Genomic DNA, 21,024 nt, shown 5'->3' on the forward strand with positions numbered 1-21,024 from the left:
GACGGGGTGATGCAATGGTCAACAGAATACATTCCAAACCTCATTTGTGATGCATTTGATGTTAAGCATGGAGAATAAGTGATGTTAGAGGAACTGTTCTCAAAGTCAAATGTGGTAAGTTCAGATCTTATAGTCATAAAGAAGGTTGGAAGCCACAGTTGCTCTAGAATTTCAGTTTGAGCTGATTCAACGTTGGTGCATTACATCTCTGTTAGTCTCCCAAAGGACATGATAGCCTGATTTGGTTTTCTGCCTCTATGCCTTCCTTTGTATTATTGGACAGTGGGCTGCCTCATTTGCAGAATTCAGGGACAGTGTTCAGTTCCTGTTGTTGATATAGATCCTTGGCTATGTTTATACTTCAGAGGTGCATGCTGTTTACATAACTTGGGTCTTCTGCAGGTCAATTCAGTTGTCAATCTGTAGCTTTTTCCTGATTCTGAAAGTGGTCTATAATCATCTCCATCTCTTTTTGAGAATGTTCTTCCAGTGTCCAGGCAAGAGCATATAGAAATTCCAGTATGGGAGGTCCAGGAACAGTCAGTAATGCTTTCTGCCTGTTGAGCTGATAGAGTTTCCCTGTGGGTTGGAATCATATTCTGACCAGAGGAGTAATCGTAGGATCTCAATAAACTTTTCAGGGCAGCTAATGTTTTTTTAGTAGTTGTCTAAGCCCTGGTCTACTTGATGGTATTCAATTTTCTAAAAGCATGCAGAGGATTTTGTGAGATTCTGTACACTTCTCCAGTATGCGGTGCTTACCAAAGGTGCTGTGCCCTGGCCTGAAGTACATTGAGATCTTGGGAATGTATGACTAATAATTCAGTAGTTGGTCCAAAAAAGACTCTAACTAAAATCTGGCCAGCAATGGAGAGCAATAAGATGCCACAGTAGTTTCCACAGTCATCTGTCTCCCCTATATTCTTCACATTATTATGGTATTTGTTAAGTGCTCACTTTGTTGTAAGCTTTGGAATAGATCAAATTTAATCAGGTTGGACACCGTCAATGTCCCACATGGAGCTCGCAGTCCAAGTATGAGGGAGGAGGATTTAATTGAGAAGCAGCATGGCATAGTGGATAGAGCACAAGGCCTGGGAGTCACATGGTCATGGGTTCTAATCCCAGCTCTGCCACTTGTCTGCTGTATGACCTTGGGCAAGTCGCTTCACTTCCCTATGCCTCAGTTTCCTCATTTGTAAAATGGGATTGAGACTGTGAGCACTATGTGGGACAGGAACTGTGTCCAACCCAATTTGCTTGTATCCACCCCAGTGCTTAGTATGGTGCCTGGCACATAGTAAGCGCTTAACAAATGGCATAATTATTAATCCCCATTTTACAGTTGAGGAAACTGAGGCACAAGGAAATTAAGTAACTTTCCCCAGAGTGACACAGCAAGCAATTGGCAGATCCATGATTAGAACCAAAGTCCTCTGACTCCCAAGTCTGTGCCCTTTCCACTAAGCTAAGCTGCTTCTCAAGGCCAACCTGCTTCTTGAAGATACTGATGTTGGTATCTTTGAAACACTGATGTGCATTCAGTTTCAGGACTTTGCCATTCTTCTTGGGTTTAACTGCATTGGAAGCATTAAATACTGTAGCAAAAGTCATGTCTTCACCTGTTGCCCAAGTTATTTATTGTTGGAATGGGTGTTAGAGAGATCTTCAAAGATCACTGAAATATTTTTACCTTTTCTTCGAGATTCCTTCTTTCATTCAACCATATTTAGTGAGCACTTACTGTGTGCAGAGCACTGTACTAAGCCCTTGGAATGTTCTTCACAATAAGGATGAAACCATCACTCCCCCAATTGCTGTGTAATGTGATAACTACCAGAATTTTTCTATACAGTTTAGTAATATTCAGAGGAAACAAGACCTCTTCAAACAAAGTTGCATGTGGCACCTATTTCCACAGACGTTCAGACATCAGACATTTTGATTCATCCAGGTCTGGGTGGTACACTCCATGTCTAATTGATTCACATTAATTGTGTCATTCTTCATGTTGGATGATTACTGTTCTCACTGTCCTAAAGCAAACTGATGGTTTCTTAGTGTTGAATATTATTTTGTTGGTGTTTTGCACTGCCTGGCTTGGGAAAACTGATTAAAACTCACAATCAGTAATTTCTAATCAAACTTTTAATTGACTACCACTGAGTCTAGTTCCCCCCCCCCCCCCCGTGCTTAATGCTTGGTAGAAAATTAGGCACTTGAGGAGAAGCATCGAATTCTCCACATCATTAGAGGAATTTTGAGTTCATTGTTGCCTGCACTGTGCAGGCATTATGACAGTAGAATAAACAGCCCCCTCGTGGTTTGAAGGGTTAATGCCCCTCTGAACGTGACCGTGTACCCAACTTGTTACCAGAAATAATTTTAGGTCTTAGGAGAATTGGGTACTTAGGTAGTAAATGAATATCTTTGTAGTGAACAGTGAAGGGAAATGAAATACAGAAAAAATGAAAGTTCATTTAAAAGAACGCTTGACAAACTCAAAAATCTGAAGCTCAGAAACTGAGGTTGATTCACCATGCACAAATCAAAACAAAAAGGGATGTAACCTTTTAATTTCTACTTCTGACATTATCACTGGTTGCGCTTCTATAATTCTTAACACTTCTACTAGTCAGATGCCTCACAAATGCAATTTGCAATTATCACTCTGAAGGTAATTATCCTCATGCTGAAATCTGAGAAGAGTCATAACAAAAGCATAATTATGAGAATGATGTACGTCTTCCTGATTCTGAACCCTTTAATGAAACCATCTTACCATCCTTTAAAAAAGGCAAGAATTTTCCCTACTGAACATTGTGAATGCCCAATATAAGAGTCCATCAGTAGCTCTCTCTTGAGTATGACACTGATTTAAGTTATATGAATGTAATGCTAGAATTGCTAGGTAAATAATTTTATTTTTCTTTCAATTAAGTATCCTCCCTCAAATCTGATGCCAGAGTCTCCAAAAGGAGGGTCAATTAGATGTGAGACATACTCTAAATTTTTCAGACCTTCCAACTTAAAATGTTTCGGTTTTTTTTTTTATCTGACGTACCCAGGTCCCCCTAGCTTTCATTTTGTTTCTAGGTAAGCCTTCTCACAAAGTCTCTAACAGATTTCACTTGCCATGACTGAAATGGTTAAAACCTTGGTAGAACACCTTTAATAGATAGTGCTATTTCTGCTAATTATTCCATCATTAAGGAAAGTTATTTAGATGGATTTGTTAGCAGCCTTCCACACAAACAGTCTAGAGGCTGTGTTAAACCATCTACTTTCTGTGCCTTTAATAGGTAGAGTTCCATTAAATGCCTCCATATTTATCTCCATTTTTCTAATTTTCTAACTCTAGACAGTTTGGGGAAATTTCTCATTTACACAACAGCTTCAACTGTGGAGTCCTGTGAACCTTATTTCATTATCTTGTTTGTTTTTAAATGGTATTAGTTAAGTGCTTAAGTTAAGTTAAATGTCAAACTCTATTCTATGTACTGGGGTAATAATAATAATAATGATGGCATTTGTTAAGTGCTTACTATGTGCAAAGCACTGTTCTAAGCACTGGAGTAGATACAAGATAATCAGGGTGTCCCACGTAGGGATCACAGGCTTCATCCCCATTTCACAGATGAGGGAACTGAGGCCCAGAGAAGTTAAGTGACTTGCCCAAAGTCACACAACTGACAAGTAGCAGAAGCAGGATTAGAACCCATGACCTCTGACTCCCAAGCCCAGGATCTTTCCACTAGGTCATGCTGCTTCTCAAGTAGATACAAGTGAATTAGTTTGGACACAGACCCTGTCCTGCATGGGGCTAACAGTCTAAGAAGAAGGGAGAAAAGGAGAACTAAACCACAAAGAAGTTAAGTGACTTCCCAAGGTCACCCAGTAAACATTTGGCAGAGCTGGGATTAGAACCCAGATCCTCTGACTACCAGGCCCTTGCTCTTTCCACTAGGCCATGCTGCTTCTCAAGGCAGCTTGTTCAAGCTAGCTTCATCTGGGTGAGATGGGGAAATGTAAAAAGCCACATTTTTGTGAGTGTGTTGACAGAAACTCCCATCACTTAGAATGGGCACAAAAAGTCACATGACTCTATTGAGCAATGGGAATGGTTATAGTTTATTTGGATCTGAATGAACCTCCTTAAGAAGAGTCAGGCATCAAAGATGCAGCATTGGGCATCAGCAGTATACTGGTGAAAATCCTTGAGTCTCACTTGCCTTTTAACCCTATTTGAGATAGTGACTTAAAGAAGAGCAATGTGGTTGAAATTTAATCCAGATAAGACATAGGTCTGTGGAAGCTTACAGGGAATGTGATTGGGTCTCCCTCAGCTTCTTCAGAAGAGTGAATGAGTTTTTCTATTAATTAACTGCTATCTAAACTTTCTCCTGTGGCAGCCATTGCTAGAAATTGCATTTTTCTATCTGTCTCCTCACTCAGATATGGGCCTCAACAAGTGAGCAACCTGACTTGACATGCATGACAACTTCTAAAGAGAACTAGCACAAGTGACTTTCTTGACTCTAACCATATGATAACATCCAATCAGTGCACTCATTTATCTGCTTTAATCTTGAATTTTGTTCTCGGACAGCTGTTCTGGTTGTTCATTTACTCCAGAATACAATTCACGGAGTTAGTCTGGTCACCTCTCGCACTGTGCAGATAGCTTCAGTCAGCCAGATCCCTCCTCATGGTTTCAAAATTCCAACATTAGGGAAAACTGAGGCATGGGGCTTTCAGCTGATGAACTACATCATTGGAATTCCTACCTCCATTGGTCCACCAAAGCCTGTATTCTTTGATCTGTATGTTGAGGTGATTACCTATCCTTTTCATCTAGCATATGAAACACATATAAAGATGTGTGCTTTGTGGGCATTGAATACCTGACTTGGGAAGAAAGTGGACCGGGCAATCAATGAAATATGTTCCTGAATTGCCCAACAACACAATGTGAGGGCACCCATTGAAACAGGCCAGGCGTAGCTTCAAAGACAAAAAAAGCTCATTGTGGAAAGAGAATGTGTCCTTTATATTTTTGTGTTGCACTCTCCCAAGTGCTCAGTACAGTGCCCTGCACAGACTAAGCACTTAATACATATGATTGATTGATTGATTGATTGAAAAGGAAACACTTCACTCACTTCACATAAGAAATTTGTGCAGGTTGAAAGTAACAGGTCCAAGAAGGGTCAGGGCTTAATTCATGGACAAGCAGTGTAAAACAAGTTATTAAAGGAAAAGTTAGGAATGAAAAGAGAAAAGTTAGGGATGTTAAAATGTATATCCTATCAAGGTGGATGTCAAGAGAGGTAACCACACTGGGCTGGATGACCCAGTAAAGGCATTCCATATGTTTTTCTGTACATCAGAGACATCTGGTCTTAGATTTGGGGGCAGAAGGATATCTTAATTTCCTGCTATTTCTTTTTAATAACCATCTCATCGCTGTTTGGCAGAACTGTCTCTCAGTTGCTTATACTGTCTACTCTTGTAAATGTCACCCACCTCAGCAGTTTCATTACAATTGCTGATATTTTTCACTTCATGAGAGCCACCTCAATCATCATGGAAGGTGACCTTCTAGCTAATCCTATCAAAGCTAACCATTACCACTTCATCCTTCTCAATGGCATCAGACAGCTGAGAGAGATGGATCAATAATAGATAATGCTTTATTCATTAATTCACTACAGCAACTAATATGTTTGAAGATCCATAATTTTTAAGGTAAATTCCTCTTTCAGAAACTCTAAACCCAAAATATCACAGCTGAAGAACAGAATTACATTGATTTGTAATAGTCTCAATTTCAGCAAATTTGCATCTTCATCACCCTAGTGGTGGACTGCTAAAACCAATTGAAACCCTTTCATCTAAAATAGTCACAAGAGTGCATGTAGCTACCTACAAGCCCCATGATTGATGGCCAGGATCCTGATGATTAAGCATACGGGGAAGAAATCGTTATACTAGATCCTGAAGGGAAAAGGCACACTTCAGTGACGTTGTTTAACTTGGGTAAAAATTGAAGCAAAAAGATTATTGTCAGCTTGTATTTTTCTGGTAATTAGAGTTATAATACTAACCTGGCTGTTATTGGTCAATCCATACAGAAATGGTCTTTAGAAAAGCAAACGTCAGAGCTGCCCTTTTGGCCATTTATCATTTTACCTGTCATATTAGAATGTGTGATTGTGTGAGGAGGGCAGTTATCAGAGAAGTCAGAAGCAGTTTCGGTTATTCATGTTTGTGTCCAGGTGAACATATGCACCTGGGACCAATAAACATTAGGTCAATGTGGGAACTGGGTTCCCGCACAGGAGCAGCTAGCGATGCAGAGTGCAAGGTTTTTGCTTAGTACTCTGGGGATAGTTGATAAAACACTACTTTAGGCCTTATCTTAGTACGCTGCAGTTTACAGGCTCAGAATTAAGCTAGTGTACTCAGAAATATAGCGAAGTTTACATATTCTGAATCTTGAGCAGAAGCCCAAGTGATTGAAGACATGCCTGAACATAAACAGATGCATAAGGATTTGAAGCTCAGAATCCACATTAGTACTGTTACGTGGGAGAAACTGCAAAGAGACTATGTACCCTTGCGATTCAGGCCATATATCTGCATTTTGGTGAAATCTCTACTGAGAAGTTACTTCTCGGAGAACAGCTGAAAGAAAAAAATCCGGTTAAATTAGTTGAGGCAAAGAAGTCCAAGAAATTTGGCTGTTCTTCAGAAAGGCAACTGTGCAAGAACAGGAGCAGAACATATCTTTGTTTCAGAAGGCCCAGGAAAGAATCCGAATGTCAAGTTGATCAAATCCAGAAATATGGGGAAAATTGAAGCGCACATTGGAAAACTCAAAAAATAGGCACTCGATCTAATGACTAAAGAGGAGTGTAAAGAAACAGGATGATTGAGAGGAATAAACTTAGAAAAGATAAAGTGGAAAGGCAATGAAGCTATCCCAGTATTCAAATATAACAAGATAAAATTTTCCATTAAATTGGATGAGAAAAGTCCAGAAAAGCAATGTAACTCTCTTGATAGCCAAGAAAGGAAGCTGGAACAGATGACCACAAAGATACAAAAAATGGTTAAGGTTGTTGAACTTTTTTCATGTCAGTTGATGGAAAACGTATCAGATATGAATAGTTGATCAGAACAGTTCCTTGTGATGCACAGCTAGAAAGCCACATTAGAATAGGGGATAAAACGTTTTTGTTTATTTTTTGTTTTTAATGGAATGCATTCATATTAGGGCCTGTTGACATGTACTCTGGGGTAAATATGGAATTGGTGGATGTTATTGTGGACCCCCCAGCCACTCTTTTATAAAACACATAGAGAAAAGGAGGTTTGAAAAATTGCTGTTTTAGTCTTTTTTCAAAAACAAAAACTGTTCTCCTAGGTAAAGGCAGTTTGATCACCCTAACAAGGGAAATATACTTGAATATCTTGCCTTTCCTGGAAAATGCCCATGACGAGTGACAGGGATCATGTTGTAATAAGTCCTTATAAGGGGTAGGTTGGCAGCAAAGGGATTTGCATACCAGCCTCAGGGTAATTTTGGGGATCAAGACTCTTCGTGAAAGGCAAACTTCATTCATTCAATCATATTTATCGACAGCTTACTGTGTGCAGAGCCCTATACTAAGCACTTGGGACAGTACAATATAGCAATAACAGACAGTCCCTGCCCACAGTGAGCTTACTGTCTAGAGGAGTCACAGACATTAATATAAATAAATGCATTGCAGATACATACATAAGAGCTGTGGGACTAGAGGAGGGGGATGCAGAAGGGAGTGGGAGAAGAGGAAAGGAGGGCTTAGTCAGGGAAGGCCTCTTCAATCAGTGGGAGGATTTATCTTAACCACTAGATGGCAGGAAAAAAACCCTCACTACAATCCCACCTGCTTTATGTTCATATATATTCATCTGTATGGTCCACTGCTTTGGTGGGGCTCTAATTAAAGTGAGGTGTCAATCAATATTATTTATCAAGCACTTACTCTGCAGAGTGCTGTACTCAGCACTTGGGAGAACACAATAGAGTTTGCAGACATGATCACCACCCTCAAGGAGCTTAGAAACAACAATCTAGTGTCTGAGATAGACATTAAAATAAATTACAGGTAGGAGGATGCCATAGATGCAACTGGGGGTGAGAGGGGAGTGTTCCTAAATCTTCTGTTGTAGTCCTCATAATTTAAAACACTGTAGAGAAACTAGAGTGGCCAGAAAAGAATAGCACAATGTTTGAAGGGATCGATACAGTGTGGAAGGGTTAAAGGTATGATGATGTTTGGCCTAGACAAAGAAGGCTAAAAAATAATGACCATCTTAACTCAGTAACAGTACTATGTACTTGGTACTGTGTCTTCATTTATTCAGATTTAAAAGTTTGTGAATACAATACTTTAGCACTTCAGAATTGGGAAATTATGTGTTAAGGAGAGTTAGATCTCTGAGTGTTTAATTTTACCTTTTTTCAACAACTTTTTGAGATTAGGAAGTGGATACTATTGAAATACGGACATTTTGACGTATAGTCTCTCGACCTGCTTTATTAATGATTGTACTTTTATAGTGTGGTTATTAATTCATGTACGTAAATATCAGTTGATGTGATGAGGTAGTAAAACACATTAGCAGTTCTTTTTATTCAGAGGCTTTTGTTTAATCTTATGTAGTGAAGGCTGCATTAAGTAATATAAGAAGCACCAATTACATCCAATTCTACTTATCTTATTTCTTATATTACAAAATGTACAAATGATGATGATCCATTTGGAATGTTTGAACATCCAATATGTAATGACAATAAATTACCTTAACTATTACTTGTTCCTGAATAATAAATGAAGATTATCGAGGAAATTAAAAGTATGTTTTCATTATGTATTTCAAGCTCCCATCCAGCCACCCGGAAATGTTGTATGGAATGCAACGGACTCTAAGGTATTACTGAGCTGGGAACAAGTAAAAGCAATGGAAAATGAGTCGGAAGTAACTGGATATAAAGTAAGTCATCTTTTAACAAGGAAAGAAGCTTCAAGTTCAGTTTTCCATTTACACTTGGTAAAGAACTACATCCAGTGTAGTACTTCTCAATCTAGATATCAAGGTCACATAGTAGCCGAAGGGCAATTCCAGGGAGATGCTGAATAACAGAACTGCAGGACTCCATTTGGCTGTGGCTAATTGTGGGACAAGTAGACAGGTCAACCAGTGATAGTCAATCAATATTAGCTCTCTAAGCCACCAAAATGAAGTCATCTTGGCTGCTCAGCTGATATAAAATGGCAGCAATATGGTCCCAACAGAGTGCTTTACCCCCAGTAAGCGCTCAATAAATATCATTTATCACTCTTTTTGGACTAGCTCTCTGCCTTTTAAGATTAACTGGGTGGCCAAGACGACTTGATTCTGGTGGATTAGAGAGCTAATATAATGCCTGGGTGTCTCCACTTTTACTCTGCTATCTCTACATACTGTGGTTTTCTGAGCCCTGGGTAAACTCCTGTTATCTACATGAACCACAGTCCTTGGTCCCAGACACTCAACCCTGACTTATACTGCCAAAGTAAAATGGAGAACTGAGGCCCTTAGGCATGTTCAAGTCCCTTAACCTTGCTGTACGTTCTTTTTGACTGAATGGAAACTCCTGTGATGGCAACTAGGAGGATTCACGCCTTCCTCCTTTCAGTGACGTTTTTGAAAATGAATCTCCATTGTTTGCATCAAGGCGCTACCCAGGGAAACATTTGAAAGGAACAATGAACACCTCCTTTGCAGTCTCAAAACCTTGAAATGATATCTGATGAGAGTCTTTGTTCTTGTATCATTTTATATGATGTCTTCTTACATTAAAAGATGTTTAGCAGCTTACCACTCGCTTATTGACTTAAACCTCTGGCTCCTTGAAGGAAAATTGAGCAAATATCCCATTTTTCAATGTATCATTATTATGTAGTTGTCAGCAAGAATTCAAGAAGAAAACAAATTCATTCAATCCTAGCAGTATTATTTCTTCTGTGAGCCCATAAAATGGACCTTTTGATAAGGGATTTTCTAAATATCTTTTCCTTTTTCCTTTAAGCTTTTGACCCAGATAATGAAAAGTCTCAGGAACAAAATTTTTAGAAGAATGATTTGTCTTACTGCATGTGGTGATATTTTAGATTAGCAGTGGCATAAAGGGATTTCATTACTGGGGGTTTAAATGATTTTATATAGGATATAGAATCAGATTTATATTGAGGAAAATAATTTCCACATATGAAGCAATTGTTAGCCTTTTTACCCTTCATTTTGGGAAATTGGAATAGCCCCTTCTGTGGCAAATGACTGGTTCTTTAGTCTTTTCAAAATAAGCAGTGAAACCAAAAAGTAATGTTAGATGAAACAGAAAACAACTTTGAATGAAAATAAAAACCCCTTCATATTTTAGGTTTTCTATTGGACCAGCAGCCAAAGTAGCATGAAAGTGCTGAACACAAATAAAACATATGCCGAACTTTTCCTGCCTACCGACGAAGACTATACTATTGAAGTAAAGGCAAAAACTGATGGTGGAGATGGAACTAATAGTGAACAGATCAGGATTCCAAGACGTACAAGTATGTTGTCAGTGGTTCAAATTATTTCTTTACATTTTATAATGCTAAATCCGGGGTGGTGCCTGGCAATGAAGGGAGCAAAATTTGTACCAGTATCTCTGTGCCACTATGTCTGGCAGGAGGAGATGCTCAATAACATTTTGGCAATAGGAGTAATAAATGCCTGTTATCTAGAGATGGCAAGAATGCCACTGAGCATCTATCTCAGTGTCCACCTTTAGCCTGTAAACTTAGTGTGGGCAATGAACTACCAACTCTGTTGTATTGTACTCTCCTAATCACTTAGTACAGTGCTCTAATCCTAATCTTAACCATCCTCAACCTCTCAGCTGTCTTCGACACTGTGGATTACCCCCTTCTCCTGGGAACATTATCCAACCTTGCTTTCACTGACACGGTCCTCTCCTGGTTCTCCTCTTGTCTTTCTGACTGTTCATTCTCAGTCTCTTTCCCAGGCTCCTCCTCTGCCTTTCATCCTCTAACAGAGGATCCTAGTGGCCCCCAATTGGGACGGGGCCTGGTCTCCTCTTCCCCCGGTGTCCCATCCCTCCCCTCAACCCCACCCCCGGTGCCTCTTCCCTGTCACCAATCCACTCCACCCAGATATGGGAATTGTTCAGGGAAACCAAGCTATGGTGAAAATGCTGTGGGGAAGGGGGGAATCTCTCCAGGTTGAGGCTTCTGGCTTGAGGCTAGACTGTAAGTTCATTCATTCATTCATTCATTCAATCATATTTATTGAGCGCTTACTGGGTGCAGAGCACTGTACTAAGTGCTTGGAATGTACAATTCGGCAACAGATAGAGATAATCCCTGCCCAACAACAGGCTCACAGTCTAGAAGGGGGAGTAGGTTCCTTGTAGGTGGGTAATGTGTCTGTTTATTGTTATATTGCACTCTACCAAGCACTTATTACAGTGCTTTGCACACAGTAAGCGCTCAATAAATACGATTGAATGAGTCCCTCAAGGCTTAGTTCTGGGTCCCCTTCTATTCTCCATCTAAACCCTCTCCTTTAGAGAACTCACTGGAGAGCAGCATGGGGTAATGGATAGAGCACGGGCCTGGAAATCAGAAGGTCATGGGTTCTAATCCCGGTTCCACCACTTGTCTACTGTGTGACTTTGGGCATGTCACTTCACTTCTCTGGGCTTCAGTTATCTCATCTGTAAAATGGGGATTGAGACTGTGAGCCCCAGGTGGGACAGGGACTGGTTCCAACCCGATTTGCTTAAATCCACCCCAACTCTTAGTACAGTGCCTGGCATATAGTAAGTGCTTAACAAATATCATAATTATTATTATTCACTCCCATGGATTCAACTACCATCTCTATGCGGATGTTTCCCAAGTCTACATCTCCAGCCTTGATCTTTCTCCTTCTGTGCAGTCTCATATCTCTCCTCATCTTCCCAACCAAATCCTACCATCATCATCATCATCAATGGTATTTATTGAGCACTTATTGGGTGGGATTGTGTATAAAATAATGGAAAAAAAAGCAGACTTCTTGACATCAACATAGAAATCAAGGTACCATGTAATATTTTAGTTCTTTTGATCCCAATTGCCAATAAGAAAGTGCTCTCAACCTTATGTCCATATTCTTTCCCACTGGCTTAGGTTCAAGAGAAATGTATGTCTTCCTCTGTTCATTGCTCCTAATGCACTATGTTCTTCAGAGGAGTAACCCCAAACTTGTAATGTTTTGTATTTACTCCCCCAATAAAAGAGAAGTTTGTAGTTATCATCGTTTAATGAAAGAGCAAGGTGAAGATTTGAACACAAATGACATCTCCTTAAAATCATTTAGGATATCCTGGTCTGATCAAACTGAAGACAGTTTATACCCAAGGACCTAGTCTTATCCATTTAAACCCATAAAAATGTTAATCCGAGAATACTTTATAAAATTATGTATGGTTCAGTTAAAGGCAACCAGAGTCATAATAGTGTGAATTTTGGGAATGCAACTTGATCTAGATGTAACCATTTAAAAAATAAAAGTCATGCTACAATATAACTGGGATATTTCAAGAAATAGTGTTATAATGATAATAATAATAATAATGTTGGTATTTGTTAAGCGCTTACTATGTGCCGAGCACTGTTCTAAGTGCTGGGGTAGACATAGGGGAATCAGGTTGTCCCACATGGGGCTCACAGTCTTAATCCCCATTTTACAGATGAGTGAACTGAGGCACAGAGAAGTTAAGTGACTTGCCCACAGTCACACAGCCGACAAGTGGCAGAGCTGGGATTCGAACTCATGAGCCCTGACTCCAAAGCCCGTGCTCTTTCCACTGAGCCACGCTGCTTCTCCGAATAATGTATATTCTAGGTTTAAATGTTTCTGAAATAAAAATAAAATAACACTGCTAAAGTCATATATTTCCTTTACACTGTGGAAGTACTTATTTCACTTATTAGGTTTCCTGAATCATTTCTGGATTTCTCATCTGTCAACTACAACTGCCTGCTGAGCTTGGATGGGCCAAAGATTACAGGAGTCTAGCTTTATGAGAATGGAGTGTTTATTAATTAAAGAAAACTGTTGATTTTTGTATTCTCAGTGGTAATAACTTAAATCCAGAAAATATGAAAGATAGCTCTCATTTAATATGTTAAATTATCATGTAAATTCAGCAGTGGCACACACCAAGATGGTGGGTTTTTTATTTTTAAACAACTTTTCCAGTAGTCATTATATTTAGAGAGAAAGATTCTGCATGATAAGGTCTAAATTGTTTAATTAAGATAAAAACAGCTCAGACTTTTGCAACTATTTGGAAAGTACGGTTATCCTTAATGTTTTTAAATAAAATGAAGAGCTGTAATTATTCTTCAACAGGTATTGGTCATATAGTCCTTTCAAAGTAGTAGATTTTAAGGTAATCGTATGTTTATGAGGTAAGGATAGATGTATAAACCTGGTTGCTGTTGGCAGATTTAAGACAAACCACTCAGTTGCTTTCACTGGGGTTTTATTTGACTTCATAAGTTCTCTTTTTGATTTGCTTCATATCCATTTAGTAGAAGAAATAGCCTCTGTTGGTTTAAGCATCCCTGCAATAGTACAAGCCGTGGCTAACATGACAATCTGACCAGTTGCTTTCCCACTGGTGACAAGGTTTAGCCCAATTTCAGTTAAGGCCTCCATTCCCTCTCTGAGTACAATCAAGAACTATCTCAAGGCTCCTCTCTTCTTCTATTGAGAATAGATTATGACTATTTCTAAGGCTTTCAAAGTTCAGTAGGAAAGGTGATGGGCAGAGGGTGAGAAGACTATCCAATTGGATGAAGACAGATGCTCCATTGTAAAACATGCAGACCTGCTCACATAAACCCGGGGACAATGTCTCTCGCTTTATCTGTCAATCTCTCTCACCCCTGTGTCTCTCTGTCCTAACACAGCATTCAATAGGAGGGCTATACTGAAAAAGAAATCTTTATTGACAGCCTATTAGCCCTTAACCACCAGGCTAGCATAGAGTAGAGTAAGCAGTTCACACTAGTCTTATCTGTGGGTCCTCACCAAGAGGGGGTGGTGGGATTTGTGGAAGGGTCCTAGATACAAAAAGGACAAGAAGTCCTCTTTGGAACCAGAGACTTATATGACATGACTGTGGAGGGCAGAGGACTATGTCGGGTGCTGATAGATGCCATCTTGGTGAGTTGTAGGAGCGGCAGCCCTGTCTGACAATTGACAAAAATAATAATAATTGCAGAATTTGTTAATTTTGGTATTTGTTAAGCGCTTACTATGTGCAGAGCACTGTTCTAAGCGCTGGGGTAAACACAGGGGAATCAGGTTGTCCCACGTGGGGCTCACAGTCTTAATCCCCATTTTACAGATGAGTGAACTGAGGCACAGAGAAGTTAAGTGACTTGCCCACAGTCACACAGCCGACAAGTGGCAGAGCTGGGATTCGAACTCATGAGCCCTGACTCCAAAGCCCGTGCTCTTTCCACTGCGCCACGCTGCTAAGGACCTACTGTGTGCTAAATGCTGTGTTAAATACAAGATAATCAAATCAAGTGAGAGGATGGATTAGAGGATTTCTAGAGGACACTAAGAATCTGACATTAGGCTATAAAATCTAATCATTTCCCTAAATAAACCTAACTTGCTGTGGCCAAAACACTATATGCTTCACGGGATTTCAGAGTTTACCTAGTGAGCGTGGTTCCAGTTTGGGTTCTGTTTCCTCTTCCCAGGACACACCAATTTACCTAGGAAGGAAAAGTCGACCCTATAAGAGTGTTCCTCCCTCCAAAGTTCAGGGCAATAGGAGAGAATGAAAGAATTTCCATTAATCAATTAATCAATCATATTTATTAATATCATATAATATAGTTATATTTATTGAGCACTTACTATACAGAGAGTTTGGGAGAGTACAATTCGACAGAATTAGCATAGAATTAGCATAGGTGTTCCCTGTCCATAATGAACTTAAAGTCTAGAGGGGGAGACAGACATTGATATGAATAAATAATTTATAATTTGAAGGTATATACATAAGTTCTGTGGGGTTAGGGGTGGGGCAAATAGCAAATGTCCAAAGGTCACAGACTGAAGTGCATAGATGATGCAGAAGGGGGAGTGAGCCAGGGAAAAGAAGGCTTAATCGGGGAAGGCTACTTGGAGAAGATGTGACCTTAATGTGGCAAGTAATTCCTGACCCGTCTTCATCCCTGCCTCCCCTCACCCACCTCTTCCCCTAAACCCAATGGGAAGAGGCATCCACAGGGCAAAGGAAACAGCTGGTTTGCTCAATGCCTTTGAATTTGGTTTTGAGGGAGCAGGCTCCTCTACCATTACTCCCCTGCTGTTTAAGCCATTTCATTTTTCTTTTTTTTATGGTATTTGTTAGCACTTACTATGTGCCAGGCTCTGTACTAAGCTCTGGTACATTCCTAGTGTTCCTTCCTTGAAGGGCACTCTTGTATGTCTGGTTTGGGCATCCATCAAGAACTAGTGGTCCTTGATGAATCAATCAATGGTATTTATCAAGTGCTTTCTTTATGCGGAGCACTGTACTAAGTCCTTGGGAGAGTACGTTACAAGAGAGTTGGCTTTATGGTTGGGGGAGGGGATGCTGAGAAAGGCACAGATCTGTTGGGTTTCCAGTCCCCTGCCCATAACCCTGCAGGGAATGTGCATCAGTGTCATGCTTCTATTTTACCCATCTAAGTAGTTAGCACAGTGCTTTGGACACAGTGGGTGCCCAATAAATACTATTGTTGGATTACTTAATGATTAACTGGATGTTCTTCATGTATTCTAGGTCAGAACTCCAGAGGATCAAGTGCCCCCTTCATGAGGGTCTCCCTTTTCCCAACCTGCATACCAATAGTAATCTTCGTTATTGTTCATGTTGCCTTCTGGTGATTGATGTTTTCTTTCCCTGCAACGGTTGGTTACAAAAAAGTGCTTTCTCAAATGCAGTGGTTATGCATGGTTTTCTCCTACTCTGTTTTTAAAAGGTTTCTATTTCATTGTTCTTTAAAATATGAATACAACACAAAACATGAGTAAGTCCTTTTAAGGAATCTGAAATGCCTTAATACCTAATTGATGAACCAAAGGAATTTAAGAATTACATCCATCAGACATATTCTAAAAATGTTAAGAGTAAAAGCATTATCCAAAAATGGAGAGCCTCACAAAAGCTTAGAAGCACTTTTTCTTAAGCCAAGCACTATTTTTCCAGTAAAACTGCATTGTTTTGAGAATTTCATGAGGTGTTTGTATTGAGATGCTATTATTGAAATTGACAGAAAAATCTATGTTTATGTAAAATGATCTCCATTTTGATGGCAAACCTTGAATAGATTTGACTACTTAAAAGCAGTGTGCTTACAAGTTGTATTTTTTCAAAGTGCGCATACTGTGTTCTTTACTATGTGATGTTTTCGCTATTAACTTAATTACATTACAAGATGAGTATTTCCATATGTTGTGATTCCTATGAGAGAAGAAATTACTCTGTTGTTTCTCTGTAAACAGCGCTTTAAGTATTAGTGAAACCGTTTGTAAAATGTGCAATGACCTGACTCCAAACCTAAATCTTTATACAAAACCTAAGAAGTTCTTTCCCAATTCCCATTAGAAATCTCCCTCTACCTTTCCCGCCACCCATCTTTCCTCACCAGTATGTCTATCAGTCTTGTTGGGGCTGACGTTCCAGATGCAGAGTGCATTTCACACAACTCCAGGACTGTGGTAATGCTGGAGATTTCAATGGTGATGATGTGATCTTTCAGAATCTGGTATTAAAGAGATTATTCCAATCCCATTTTCATAGCAAATGTAAAGAATATATAAAATGGGTACATTGGCTTCAAATTTCTTCAAATATATATATATATTTTTTACTTCCTAAGTTCCCATTAGTATGACAGTTTACAGGGTCTTATAGATCTGTACTTTCAGTTATTTTGATTTATAAACCTATCAGAATGTTAAAAACAAACATCAATAAGGATAAAGATTTGTAAAATTCTTTTATTTCCTTGGAAAATTTTTGTGACTATTTAAGGATGAAATTTAAGACAATGGTATATTAAAATGAGAAAAAATGCCAACTCTTTAAGCAAGGTCTGTATATGTTGTATATACGTAAAATATATATATATATAAATGGATAGTTGCTTTTCCTATTGGCTGACAATGAATGTTTCCAAACAGTTGCAGACTGGGGAAGTAAAATTTCTCAATAAATATGTTTTCCATGCTACATGTAAGGAGGGTGTTTTTTTGTTCTTATTTTAGTAACTCCCACTTCATATTCTCGTACTTCCATTTTCAAAGATGGTATTATTGTCTCACCTAACATCTGGCAATATATCTCCATGAGATAAGTACTAAGTAACATGTTTCACATTGAAAAGTATGACATATATCCCTAAACTCCTGCGTGTATATCCTATGGTTATCTGTATGTATTTTTTATTAGTCTAATAAAATATTTGTAACATTGAAAATGCTGATTCATTTTAAAATATGTTATAATATGGACCCTTGCATACTGAAAAAAATGTAAAGATGTCAAACTTGGATTAGTTCAACAAAAATAATGTTTATTTTGATAATACCAGTTTTCATAATTTCCTCCCAACTTTCATCTTTTTGTTTCTTGCTTTCAAATGAGTTTTAATTGGGATTTAATCCTATCTCTAAATATTGTTTAACCTTCCAATAAATTCAGCTTGGTTTCATTCAGATTCTCTTCGGATTCCCAAGTACTTCAATTTCTCATAGATTATTGTGTTTAGTTTTTCTTTTTTGATCCCAGTTGATCATATCTTGTCTGCAAATGGTCTAAAGTACACCTGCGTCTCCAACCCCATCTCTTCACACCTTATTGAAGCACTTCCCCCACTCCATTCTTCTTTCCCTGACTGCTATCTTCAATAGTTAGCTTTCCCAAAACGTTTCCCCCACTGCTTTCAAACATACTCATGTCTCCTCTTTCTTCAAAAAAAAAAACACCAAGAATTTTCTCCTTGATGTCCTCCAATCTGCCAACTGCCCCCTTAATGCCACAGAGACTGCCCTCTCAAAGGTCAACAATGATCTCCTTCTTGCCAAATCCAATGGCCTCTACTCCATGCTAATCCTCCTTTATTTTTCAGCTGCCTTCAATATTGTTGACCACCCCCTTCTCCTGGAAACATTAACCAATCTTGGCTTCACTGACACTTTCCTCTCCTGGTTCTCCTAGCTCTCTGACTGTTCATTCTCAGTCTCTTTGGTGGGCTCCTCCTCTGCCTCCCACCCCTTAATCGTTGGAGTCCCTCACAGCTCAGTTTCGGGCACCTTCTATTCTCCATCTACCCCCACTCCCTTGGATAACTCATTCGTTCCCTTGGCTTCAACTACCATCTCTCTGTGGATAATTCCTCAGCCTACATCTCCTGCCCTGATCTTCTTCTCTGCTGTCTTGCATTTCCTCTAATGCCAAACTACTTATTGTTCGATCTCCTGTATCTCACCGCCCACCTCTTGTCCCCATCCTGCCTCTGGCCTGGAACGCCCTACCTCTTCATAGCTGACAGATGATCACTCTCCCTACCTTCGAAACCATATTAAAAGCACAACTCCTCCAAGAGGCTTTCCCTGACTAAACTCTCATTTCCTTTTCTCCCATCCCTTGCATCACTCTTGCACTTGGATTTGTACCCTTTATTCACCCCTCCCTCAAGCTCACAGCACTTATGTACATATCTGAAATTCATTTATTTATGTTAATGCCTTTCTCTTTTAGACTGTAAGCTCACTGTGAGCAGGGAAAATGTCTACCAACTCTGTTATTCTGTACTCTCCCAAGCACTTGGTACAGCACTTTGCACACAGTAAGCACTCAGTAATATGATTGATTGATTGATTAGATTCATTCAGGTGATCCCAATTATTACCAACCTAGACAAGCATTAATGATTACCTATCTGTCCTCAGAGGGTCCCCTGGAGTTTATCTCACCTCTGCAACCATTTGCTGAAAACCCCCTTTCAGATGACTTTTGCACTACTGAATGTCAGTCTTTCAAATCTTTGAAATGCAGTAGCTTTTGGATTGGGGAGATGAGTATTCCAAAACTTTGAAAACAAAACTCATTTTAAATGATAAGATATTAATCCAGAAAACATGATTGTGTTATATTACAATTCTGAAAGCGTATTTATATCAGGCCTGGGGCCCAGGGAGGTGGGAATCTACGCTAAATGCATGAATGGCCTAAATGATGGATGATTGGTCACAAATTTTATATGAAAGGAAACACCTGACAAGTTTGAAGGTTTGAAAATAAAAAAATAATGAAAGTGTTTGGATTTTCATACATTCGGAGGACAATGTAACACTGCGCTGGAGTTGGAGCTTCTACCTGAAGTAGTGACCTGTTTTTTTCTGAGGTGAAAATGGGATATACTCATTCATTTATTTAGTCATTGTTTCATGAACGTGTGTTACTAGTTGTATCTATATTTTTCCTCCTAATCCCACTGTATGTATTCAATTTATGACTGCCTTTTTCCCTCATTAGATTGTAAGCTCCCAGAGGGCAGGGACCATGTCTTATAATGTTACTATACTCTCCCAAGAGCTTAGTACAGTGCTGTTCATACAGTAGGTGCTCAGTAAATACTATTGAATAAATGACTGAGTGGGTGGGTCTTCCAGGAAGTGGGACTCTTCTATGGCTGCAAATATCAAGACCCGAGTTTGGGTAGACAGTCTGGTACACATTGTCTAACTTGCTGTTTCTCCTTAGGGAGCAAACAGACCCTCCTTACTAGGGATGTAGGGGGAGAAACTCCACATTGTGTGCAGAGCCCAGAGATTGGACCACCCAACTTGTGGTGGGAGATACTGGAGCCACCTACATTTACTACCTGTCAGCAGCTGCGTCTGACAGTTTTTACTGGAGCATCTTCAGCTGAGCTGGTCCTGGTCTTAGGAGAATGGAGAACATGACAAATAGGAGTAACTTGTTCCTCGAAAAATTTCCGGCGTGCCTCTCGATGCAACCTTCCTCCTGGTTCTCTCTTTCGACAACATCGTCAACAGCAGCGGCAACAGCAGTGGTGACAGCAGCAGCAACAGTAGCGACGATATCTATTCTGTGCTTAATGTGTGCAGAGCACTGGACTAGGTGCTTGGGAACATGCAACAGAAATGAAAGACACAGTGCTCTCAAGTTGCTTACAAACTGCTGGGGTATCAAAGCAGACACAAATTGCAACCATACACTACGAATGATAGTATGTTCGTACTAAAGTAAGAACTTCCCCCAAGGAAGAGAAGATGAGGCAACTCAGATCATTGCACTGAGAACCTGTAGTACAATCCCACTCTCTGGACTTTAGGCCTGGATTAGAGTTTTTTAAAAAGGGAGATGGGGCCATCCCACCCTGCCAGGTCAATCCGCTTGTCCAGGTCATAGCAGCACAATGGTGTCCTCCCGCTTTGCTTCCCACTCCAGAACCCACACCAAATCTCCTCAGAACAGGGCCATGGACAGCTTCACCATGGTTGTCTCTCACATCACTAGGGATGTCAAGAATGGAAATCAGTTCCTCTAAAAAAGTAGTTGAAAGCTCACGTGACTCACCAAAATGTCAATTGTCTCACAAAATGCCAAATAGTCCAACTAGTTGAGTGACCATTCATTTTCACACCATTCCTACTATTGTCTTTGGCACATGTTCCACAATTTTGAAAGTTATTTGGGAAGCATTCCTTGCTCCAGAGTAAGTTGTATGTCATTCTCCCCTTGCCAACCCCCTCTTCTTTTCCTCCAGTACTCCCTCTCATCAGAAGCAGCATATTCAGCACTATCAAGCACCTACTGTGTGCAAAATGCTGCATAACAGG

At 39.6% G+C, this 21,024-nt stretch overlaps 1 protein-coding gene across 2 annotated transcripts in view; it reads left to right on the forward strand.

Annotated features, from left to right (window-relative positions):
• The window catches only part of LOC100073526 (contactin-3), a 278,783-nt gene extending 261,390 nt beyond the window's left edge, over positions 1-17,393 (forward strand). For both annotated transcript variants that reach the window (XM_029049701.1, XM_029049702.2), the window contains 3 exons: positions 8,933-9,045; positions 10,475-10,643; positions 15,935-17,393. In XM_029049701.1, coding sequence (XP_028905534.1) covers positions 8,933-9,045; positions 10,475-10,643; positions 15,935-16,038 — 386 coding nt within the window. In that variant the 3' untranslated portion in view covers positions 16,039-17,393. The remainder of the gene's footprint in view (positions 1-8,932; positions 9,046-10,474; positions 10,644-15,934) is intronic.
• Positions 17,394-21,024: the final 3,631 nt, after the last annotated feature.

This window comes from Ornithorhynchus anatinus, chromosome X1 (genome assembly GCF_004115215.2).
Source record: "Ornithorhynchus anatinus isolate Pmale09 chromosome X1, mOrnAna1.pri.v4, whole genome shotgun sequence".
Lineage (NCBI taxonomy): Eukaryota > Metazoa > Chordata > Mammalia > Monotremata > Ornithorhynchidae > Ornithorhynchus > Ornithorhynchus anatinus.